The following is a 9,841-nucleotide window of genomic DNA, read 5'->3' as shown; positions in this document are numbered from 1 at the left end:
ACATAGAACATTTTACAGAGAGGAGTGTGAATGGACTCATACTTGACCTGGAGAGAACATCCCTACCAAGACAAAGACCTACATATGAAGAAAGGCATCTAACAGCTAAAGGCCCATTCTGAATTTTAAGGGTTAGCTTTGCGTGATGATGTGTCTTAAGTCTTAACATTAAAGTGCCTGTTGACTGAGCTATCCCGTTGCTATGGAATATCCATGATCTAAAAATCTTTGTGGTGCCATGAGGGCGATTTGAAGGCCAAGCTCTATAGAGACTGAAATTTTAAAACATTCAAAATACAAACATTTTAGTTTTAAAAAATTCTAAAAACAAATATACACACAACAAGGATGTAGTGTATATGTGTGTAAAATTTCACAGTGAAATACCTTGAATTGTGAGCCGCATACAAAAATCATGGATTTTTTTTTTGAAAGTTCCAACCCAACTTTATTAAACTAAATTAGGAATTTCGTCTGAAACAATGCTAAGAATACAATCTCGGGGGACCAAGTCCCAAAAAACCGAATCACTAGAACTCACACCCAGTTTAGCCAACGGATGTGCAGCTCCATTTGCCGTTCTCCGAACCCGGGTGAGCTTGAATTGTTCTCTTGACTTGATCAGAACTTTAATTTGTTCTTATAGAGTGAACAATGCATGTGCTGAAAAGCCACATATTTATTTCTTTGAAGTCCTCATTTTAACATATTTCATAATGAAAATGTACACACATACTCTATAGTGTCTAAACACTTTTATATTTCTTTAAGGGGGAGTACTTCTTATGAGCTCGGCCTCCGTTTTGGCATTAGACATAGACATAGACATTCTTCCGTTTCCATCACTCGAACTCGCGACTACCAGATGTTGTCCCTTCCTCTTCCTCGCCACGCCGAAGCCCCCAACCCCAAGCTCCCGACCACCTCCGCCTGCCTCCTCCGCCCGCGCGGCCGTCTCCTGCTCGGGTCCAGCAGATGCAGAGCTGCCACGAAGTATCAGTCGGCTGAGTCCCCGGATGCTTCGAGCCTGCGCCTCGCCTCCGTGGCCGCTCCCTCCCCGCCCGCCTCTGTCCGACCCCCAGACGGCGGCGGCCTCCTCCTCCTCCTCTCCGTCGCTGCTTCCGCGGTACGGCCCCCTGCCCCGTGCTCCTCATTTTAAAGCTCGTATCAAGCTCTTAATCCAGAGTTTTATCCAAAACCGCTCGCTCAGATGATTTTTGCTAACTAACGCGTGGTAGACTAGTGTCACTGCACTGAAATAATGCAGGCATAGCAGATTCAGATTCCTAACCAACTTATGTTTTTGTGTGCCCAACGGGTCTCTTTTAAAGCAATGTTCAGGGTGGAAAACTTACTCGAAACTGAAAGCATGTTTGGAATGCATCTACGTGCTGCACGTACGTTAGGGATTGGCTTATGACAGATATAGGCTGAAGTTTTGTACCCTGATTACAATGGATACTTGTAGTACGAATATTCATGACTTTAGATTGTTTATTAATTGACATATCAAGGAAGTCAGCAGTCCTCCTGCGGGGGAAAAACGGAAGCCAAATGCTCTCCATTTTCCAATCTGAAAATAGCACGCCGCAAGTTAAGTTGCAGAAAATTCAGTCACTGACCCAGTCCATAAATAATATGTATGCATATTTTGAGTTTCTTTCTAGGTGCGCAGGTACTTAGTTTGGATGCAGGAGCACTTCCCATACAAGCGAAAGTGCTTTTGTCAATTAAATAGTTCTGATAAGAAAAAATCAATGCAAACGTATATGTTGGTAAAAAAGATAGTGATGGGAAAACTGCACGAGCATGGTTCATCCAAGTGAAAGTCGCAGTTTCTCTTGTGAAGAATACTTCTTATATAGAACCATATCTTGTCAGGTTTATTCTGGATAATTTGGCTCCCATCTTTAATTTGCGCTTGTCAGCGTCGGGAGCCTATTGTCTCTGTTGATCACAGTTACTATCTTATGTAGGTTGCAATATCTGCCAGCTTCATATTCTTTTCGGCGATTCCCTCCATGTTGGTAGGTTGGTCCATTCGGTAAAACTTAAAACTTCTAAATGAAACATGTAGCAACTATGGATATTGATATGCTAAACATTTTCAGGACTGTAAGAGGGCAGCAGAGTCTCTTGAAAAGTCATTTGACCTCACAAGAGAGAAGCTTCCTGAAAGTATGGCTTCAGTGAGACTAGTTGCAAAAGAGATCGGTGCCTTGAGTGTTGATCTCAGTGACCTAAGGCAAGTAACTAAACACTTCTCACACCTGTTTCCTTTAATCTTTTCTTTTATATATATTATTAGATGATCGGCTGATTTGCATATATGAAACTGCATTAACTCGAAGTGAATCTTTTCTTTTATATATATTATTAGATGATCGGCTGATTTGCATATATGAAACTGCATTGACTCGAAGTGACCTGGATGTGTAATTACTTTTGGCTATGGTAGTTAATTCCAGATATTGTTCACTTGCTGTATCTGCCATCCACAGACATTACTCTTTTCTGAGATTGTATTCTGATTACTGGATGCTGCCTTTTTTTCTTCTCAAGAGTACTAGATCGTGACTTTGTGTCCACACATGTTGGCAACTTTTGCAGTATTACAGTGTGTTGTGTAAAAGAGCTCAAATTCCTTAATAGGGGATAATTTCTGGATAACTAACAATATAACCATTCCCTAGATCAGTCAAGAATTGACGAAGGTTGTGAGGAGTTCCTTGAGCATTGTTCATACAGCTGACGCTCAACTTCGCCAGCTGGCAACCTCAGCCCAACAAGGTGATCTCTGCTCTGGTGGCATTAACTTCTACTCCATCCGTTCCTAAATATAAGTCTTTGTAGAGATTTCACTATGAACCACATACGGATGTATATAGATGCATTTTAAGTGTAGATTCATTCATTTTGCTCCGTATGTAGTCCACCTAGTGAAATCTCTACAAAGACTTGTATTTAGGAATGGAGGGAGTACATGGCTTACCCAGCAAAAAAAACTTCTAACATGGCTTAAGAACCATGCCCAAGGTTTTTTGCCTTAGCATTTGTTCCGTTTTTTAGGAACCTCTCAGGGGGTGGCTAACCGGAACAAAGCAGTAGGTGAGCCATTGGTGGCTACTACTGTGAGAGAAGTCCGTGAGTTGATTGCGGACATCCAGTCAGGATTTGGAGCAGCCTCTGGCATCACCAGCCTTTTCATGTGGGCATCAAAAGTTTGGTCAAAGCGCCCTACGAATAACTCACAGTGAGATAACACGATGTCTCTGAATTTATCTCGTTACTGATGCTATGAGCATATGGTCTAACCAGGCAGGACATAACTTAGTCTTCCGCACGGCTATCGGCCACCACTCGTGAGGTCTAAGAGAAGGAGATAGCAGTTAGTGTGTCCTAAACTGGGTGAACTGAATTATGTGTGCTCATCTGTTGTTGCATCATCTTTGTTGATACTGAATAGTTTGATATTTCTGCTTCAAATCTTTGAATAACAGGTAATTTTTCAGTTTAAGTGTTGGTAGGGGCCGCGCGAACGCGTACCCCCTCTGTAACAAATTACGACGTCCACTCTCCCGTAGGGAGATGGTAAACCAGTGCGCCCACAAGGTGCAATGTAGGCCACTGATCTAGGCCATGAGACTTCTTGATCTCTCATCGACCCCGTCCAGGTAAGTGAGTTTCAAGGGAGCCCTTGGTGGCGTCTAAATAGTCGGCTGTAGCTCCCGATGATGCTCAAGTCCCCGATGTGGGACTAAACGTCCGTACAAGAATCCTGGTTTTTCTTTTAGCAAAGGTACAAGAAGGGCCACAAACCTGCTAACTCAGGCCCACCGTGTCTATTAGTAGGAATCCAGGCCCAATAAGCTGCAGCTTATACGTGCATCGCTCGGTGCTTGAGTTCGAATCGGGAACGGCTGCTTGCTTCGATTGCGTTCCCTCAAAGAGCGGCGGCGACGGAGACCGATCGACCAAGGGGAGTCTTCGATAGAGTTGATGGCGGCTAGGAAGAAACCCAATGCGAGGCCTCAAAGACCAGCCGTGGTAACGCCTGAGATGGGGATGGCTGAAGGGGCTGCGATGACAAGAAAGCTGACGCCTGAAGAAAGGGAAATGATTATGATCAGCCGGCCGATTCAGCCCAGGGGCGTCTGCCACCACTAGCACGTGACGCGTGTCCTCTATGGGCCGCTGCACCGCTCTACTCTTTCTTGCATCGCTCAGTTGAGTTGATCCTTCCTTATCTCATCCAGATCCCCTTTTCTCACTCATCTCCATCCGTCATCTCTTTATGCGTGGTCATGCGTGGACACCTCCCTGGCCGTCGGACGCGTCCACTACGACCACCGGCAGCGACAGGGCTGCAGTGGAGCGCCCGAGCTTGTCACAGTCCGACCGACCTCCTCCATGCAGTTTCCAACCATCACTGGCCAATGCGACGGCGACGATGCTGCGACATGCGTCGGCAAGGGTGGGCGGCGTTTATGCAGCATCATCTTCGTTGCAAAAAATTCAACAACATCAACTATGTTGCAAAAATGATGCATAAAAGAAAAAAAATGTTGTAAAAGTTTTCTGCAACATGACCTCTGTTGCAAAAGTTTCTTCCGCGACAGTCCCTATGTTGCAAGAAGACGAAGAAAAAAATAATCTGCAATCTAACCTATGTTGTAAAAGTTTTCTGCAACATGACCTTTGTTGCAAAAGTTTCTTCCGTAACAGTACCTATGTTGCAGAAAGACGAAGAAAAAATTCCGCAACCTGACCTATGTAGCAAAAGTTTTCTGCAACATGACCTTTGTTGCAAAGATTTTTGCGGCACGACCTTTGATGCAAATGTTTCCGCAACATTACCTGTGTTGCAAAGATGAAGAACGCCACTCGGCCCTCGATGGACATAGGATCTGACGGTGCGCGACCCGACTGATCTTTTAAAAAGATCAGCCGGTGGACGCGTAGCAGCCCCCTTACTAATTGTGTAAAAGAATTCCATAAGATAACGGTAAGTATTTTCTAGATAAAACTATCACTTTCATCCATTAATTAAGAAGAGAATTGCATATCTCCCCCGGCAGCCATTAGATCTGGCGTTATCCAATGACCCAACTCCTTTCAACTGAGCTCATATATTGCAGAAACATCTGTAACAGAAGTTGTGTTATAGATTTTTTCTTCTTTAGCTTCACCTTTTTGCAACAGAGTTGATGTTGCAGAAAGAACTTTTGCAACATGAACGATGTTGCAGGTTTTCTTGCAATGAAAAGGATGTCGCGGCAGCACTGTCGTGGTGTCGCCGTTTTGCAACTTCGTCGTTGTTGCAGAAACTTGTCGGCGTGCGAACGCACAGCCTAGTGGGCACGGGCGTCTTTCGTTGCGCGAAGCCGACCCGACCGTGCCTTGACGCTGGTCTTGCACCGGCTTTGCCGCCGGCGACGAGGACCTCCGGCCGGGATAACGCCGCCGCGAAGGCGGCTAGGAGGACACGCATCGTTCTCCATGGACTTGTTGTGTCGTGGTCCCAGCCTCTCCTGGGCTCGCCAGACATGGCTCTTCCTGTCAGCACTACCTGGGTGGCTTCGACGGTGACAACTCGGGTCAGCCGCCCTTGTCGCCCCACCGTGGTTTGGGAGGCCACCGACGATGGAGGTTGTGTCGTTGTCGTTGCCCTCCCTCACGGTTCTCTCCTGGTGGGTGGGCAACAAACCGTTGGTTTCAGTGTGCCTTTTGAAATATGAGTCCAGTTACAAGAATATATGTGGCTAGCGTTTTAGTGAAGATAATAAGGATGAAAGAAGAGATGTGGTGCGCTGCCATAAAGACGCGTGGCGGAGACATAGAACGCCGCAGACATTAGAGAAACGATTGGTGGATTGAGCAGATCTTTTTTCAAGGAGGCAAGTTTGATCATTCAGGGCTTTTTTAGGTGACTTCGATCGATCAGTTTTGTTTTTCCTTTTGAGCAGAGGATCCATCAGTTTTTTTTCTTTAGAAATCGACCAGTTTTTTCTTTTAGAAAAAGAATATCGACCAGTTTTTTTAGGGTAAAGAATATCGACCAATTTGAATTCCTTCGAGCGTCATGTTCCCGATCCAAGAATTGCTTGGCCCGGCCCGCTAGGCGTCTCCTTGGAGCGCCAGAAGCCTAAACCGGCGTTCGCTCAGAAAAAAAATGCCTAAACCGGCGCTGAGAGCGAGCTCTCCGACATCGACGCCGAATTTGAATCGGAGGCAGTTTCTTGAGCCGATCGCGTTCCAATTAATACGCTGGCCAGCACGAACCCTCGATCTCTCTACGGTTTTCTCCTTTTTATAACCCACGGAGAGCGGCGGCGGCGACTGCGATCGATCGACCGACCGACCGTGCCCACGGTGCTCTGGAGAAATTTGAGATTCAGATTCAGGCGACAAAACGAAATCAGAGGAATCGGATTGTTGAACGAGGCGTGGCTGGAGAAGAAGCCGCTGAGGCCGATCGAGAGAGCGAAGCCGATGGCGGCGACGAAGAAACCCAAGGCCAAGCCTCAAAAACCAGCCAAGGTGACGGCTGCGAGGATAGCAAAGATGATGGCTGAAGGGGACGAGATGATAAGAAACATGCGCCTGAAGAAAGGGCCAGGCTTATTGCCGAGTCCATGGCTAAAAAATCGGCCGAGGAAGCTGCTGCGGCGAAAGATGAAGTTGGAGATGACGAGGAGGAGACTGCACCGACACAATGCGAGGAAGAATGGCTCGCTGCCAAGTTTCGCTCTATGTGGAGAAGATACCTAGCTCCCTGTGGTGTTACCTTCGACCAAACCAGTAAGCCCCCTCCCCGCTCAATCACTTTCCTTGATCCTTGCTCACGAACGTCCTCGTATGTTCTGCTTGTCACTCAATTTGATAAGATAAGTTGCAGCATATACATCAATGGATCTGAATTTATCTCCTGTAGCTAACTAATTACCTGCTTTATTTACATGTGATGTGGTCAATCTATGCAGCATCTATCCCTGCCATGCGTCATGTGAATCCTGCTTCGGATTGCTCGGCCAAGGCCATGGACACTCTGCAGATTATGTCAGTCAAAGTTGCAGCAATCAACGGGGGCTTGCACTGGCCACTGCAGGTGTTTGGTATCGTTGCCGCGCGTGATTACTTGGATCGTAAGCGCAATATTATTTTCCACCGGCCGAGGACTGACTGCCAAACCATCACCGAGGATGTTCGTATTTAACTCCTCTCTTGGTTTTGTCTTTCACATCTCATTAAATGAACATTATCATTTAGTTAACTGTTTTTCTACGCATGCGCATGCAGGATTGCTACCTAGCACTGGAGGGTCCTACCCATGCCATTGTCGTGTCATATGATCCTACATACCTTGAGGTTTCGCTCAAAGTGAAGGGCGCTACTGAATCTGATGATAAAGATTTAAGTGCTCTTGTTGTGGTGTTTAGAGCTGGAGCCTGTCCTCAAAGTGTCTTCCCTAGCAGGCTTAGCACGCTGGAAATTAATTTTGATCACATTTATCGCTCGGTGGAGGCCACGGTCTTTATAAGAATCATTGGCGGGTCGTGGCCGGATGGCTTTCGGGGTGTATTTAGTGCTGCCTCCAGTAGGGATGACACCCTGCAAGTCAAGTTACTTGACTTTGAAGATGGTGGGTTGCCTGTTGACGCTAATGGTGTGATCACGCTCACACGACGTGTGGTCTCTGCTGCGCTTCAGAGGAACCTGAAGGTTTCTGTAATGGCATTTCCAATAAATGAGGGATATGCTGCTAAGACCAGTGAAGCAGTTTTACAACCTCATAGAGCCGGTGTAAGCCCCCCAGGAGTCAATCTCTGTATTGGCTCGTGTAGTATGGAGGTTCGTGTTGCTTGGTCCTGTTTCTGTTGTGAGTGGTGACATGCGACCATCTTTAACTCATTTAATCTGTGTATTATATGTTGGTGTAGTGGTACTGTGGCATTTGTTCTATTGGTGTATGCAAGAAACCTGTTCCTAGTTTTGTACTAGTGGTAATGTGGCATCTGTTCTAGTGGCAGGTGGTGTTTTAGTGGTGTATATGCTACAATCCTGTTCCAAGTAGTAGTGTTTTGTACTAGCTTCAGTGAGACTAGTTGGAAAGGAGATTGAATGTGGATCTAGTAGTTACTTTCAGATGTTGTTCATTTGCTGTATCCAGCATCCATTGAGATGGCTTTTTCTGAACCTGTAATCTGATTACCGGATGCTACCTTTTTTCTTCTCAGAGTATTGGATGCTAACTCATGACTTTGTGTGCACATGATAGCAAATATTTACGGGATAAACTACCGATATAATCATGCTGTAGATCAGTCAAGAATTGAGGAAGGTTGACAGCAGTTCATTAACCTTCCAGCCTTCCGCACGGCTATTGGTCACCACTCATGAGGTCTAAGAAAAGGAAACCTTGGCCATTGTTGAGCACTGGATTATGTATATTCCTTGGAAATGGCAATCCATACGTCCTAGAGTTACTCCTAAAAATATTGATAGAATTGGAATCAATTCATGGGCAGTACTCCCTCTATTTCTTTTTAGTCCGCATTACCGCATATAATTTTTTTAAGGAATCACGGGGGGGGGGGGGGGGGGGGGGGGGGGGAGAGGATCCCCACCTGAATTATATTACTCAAAGCTCAGCCAAGGCCGAGGAGAGGTTTTTTACAAGGTGACGGCAAGCCGCGAGGAGAGGTATGTCAGCCAGGATCTGGCTGACACCTTATCTACCGGTATATGGAACCGCTTGGTCCAGAGATCAAAGTCATTACCGCATATAAGATTTGTCTTAAGTCAAACTTAGTAAAGTTTGATTAAGATTATAGAAAAATATCAACATTCACAATATAATATCAATACCATTAGATGTATCATTGAATTGTATATATCTAGTATTGTAGATGTTGATAATTTTGTATATAAATTTGGTCAAATTTTATGAAATTTGACTTAAGACAAATTTTGTATGCGAAGTAAGAAAGAAACGGAGGGAGTAGTTCGATTTGAAGTGTTTACAATCATTATTAGTGCATTTGTTTTTAACTCAAGAATTGGTAGGGGCCGCGCTAAACACATAACCCCTCTACAATAAATTTTAACGTCCACTCTACCCGTAGGCAGATGGTAAACCAGTGCTCCTACAACGTGCAATGTAGGCCATTGATCTAGGCCATGAGACTTCTTGATCTCTTATGGACCCCGTTCAGCTAAGTAAGTTTTTATGTCGCCCTGGCGTCTAAGGCTGGTCGTAATGATAGTATCATAGCTAGTATCATGCATACCAACTAGACAATTTTGATGAGGTGTCATAACATTAAATGAAAAAAAGAAGATGGAATAATACTGTATCATAATAAATGCTATATTACTTTGTGTCATGCATGACAATAAATAGAGTGCTACATGATACTAATATATGATACTATGCATTAAAGAAGTAGTATCATATACTAGTATCATATACATGATATTATTATATGATACTCTCCATTACAGCCAGCCTAAATAGTCAACGGCGTCTAAATAGTCAGCTCTCCTCTCGAGGGTGCTTCAGCCTTCGATGTGGGACAAAACGTGAGTATACAAGAATCCTCGTGGCGACTTATTGGAAGTTGAGTGCTAAATGCTGTCGTCTTTGGTAATTAGGGCTACTCAAACTTGCTAATTCAGGCCCACGTTGTATAGCTTAGTAGACGTGGCGTATGGCATTTAGGCCTGATATAAGGTGCAACTTGCAGATACAAAGCTTGTAGTAAAATGCAAACAACCATTTTGTTGTGCCTCTTACAAAGGTCCCCCCCCCCCCCCCCCCCCCCCCCCCCCCCCCCCCCCC

General features: G+C 45.1%; 1 protein-coding gene and 2 non-coding genes across 3 annotated transcripts; 1 reads left to right on the top strand and 2 right to left on the bottom strand.

Moving 5' to 3' along the window:
- The first annotated feature begins 810 nt into the window (after positions 1-810).
- On the top strand, positions 811-8,176 carry LOC125523099. Its single transcript, XM_048688151.1, has 6 exons — positions 811-1,126; positions 1,977-2,027; positions 2,112-2,245; positions 2,699-2,790; positions 6,984-7,204; positions 7,300-8,176. Exons 1-6 carry the CDS (start codon positions 866-868, stop codon positions 7,888-7,890), a joined length of 1,350 nt encoding a protein of 449 aa, XP_048544108.1. The 5' UTR covers positions 811-865; the 3' UTR covers positions 7,891-8,176.
- Positions 3,524-3,682, bottom strand: LOC125526213. The gene has a single exon (XR_007291625.1). It is a non-coding gene; the product is annotated as a U1 spliceosomal RNA (small nuclear RNA).
- Positions 8,177-9,062: 886 nt separating the features above from the next.
- Positions 9,063-9,223, bottom strand: LOC125526220. The gene has a single exon (XR_007291631.1). It is a non-coding gene; the product is annotated as a U1 spliceosomal RNA (small nuclear RNA).
- Between the last annotated feature and the right edge of the window lie 618 nt (positions 9,224-9,841).

Source organism: Triticum urartu, chromosome 7 (genome assembly GCF_003073215.2).
Source record: "Triticum urartu cultivar G1812 chromosome 7, Tu2.1, whole genome shotgun sequence".
In the NCBI taxonomy this organism is placed as follows: domain Eukaryota; kingdom Viridiplantae; phylum Streptophyta; class Magnoliopsida; order Poales; family Poaceae; genus Triticum; species Triticum urartu.
This window is presented reverse-complemented; position numbering and strand designations above follow the sequence as displayed.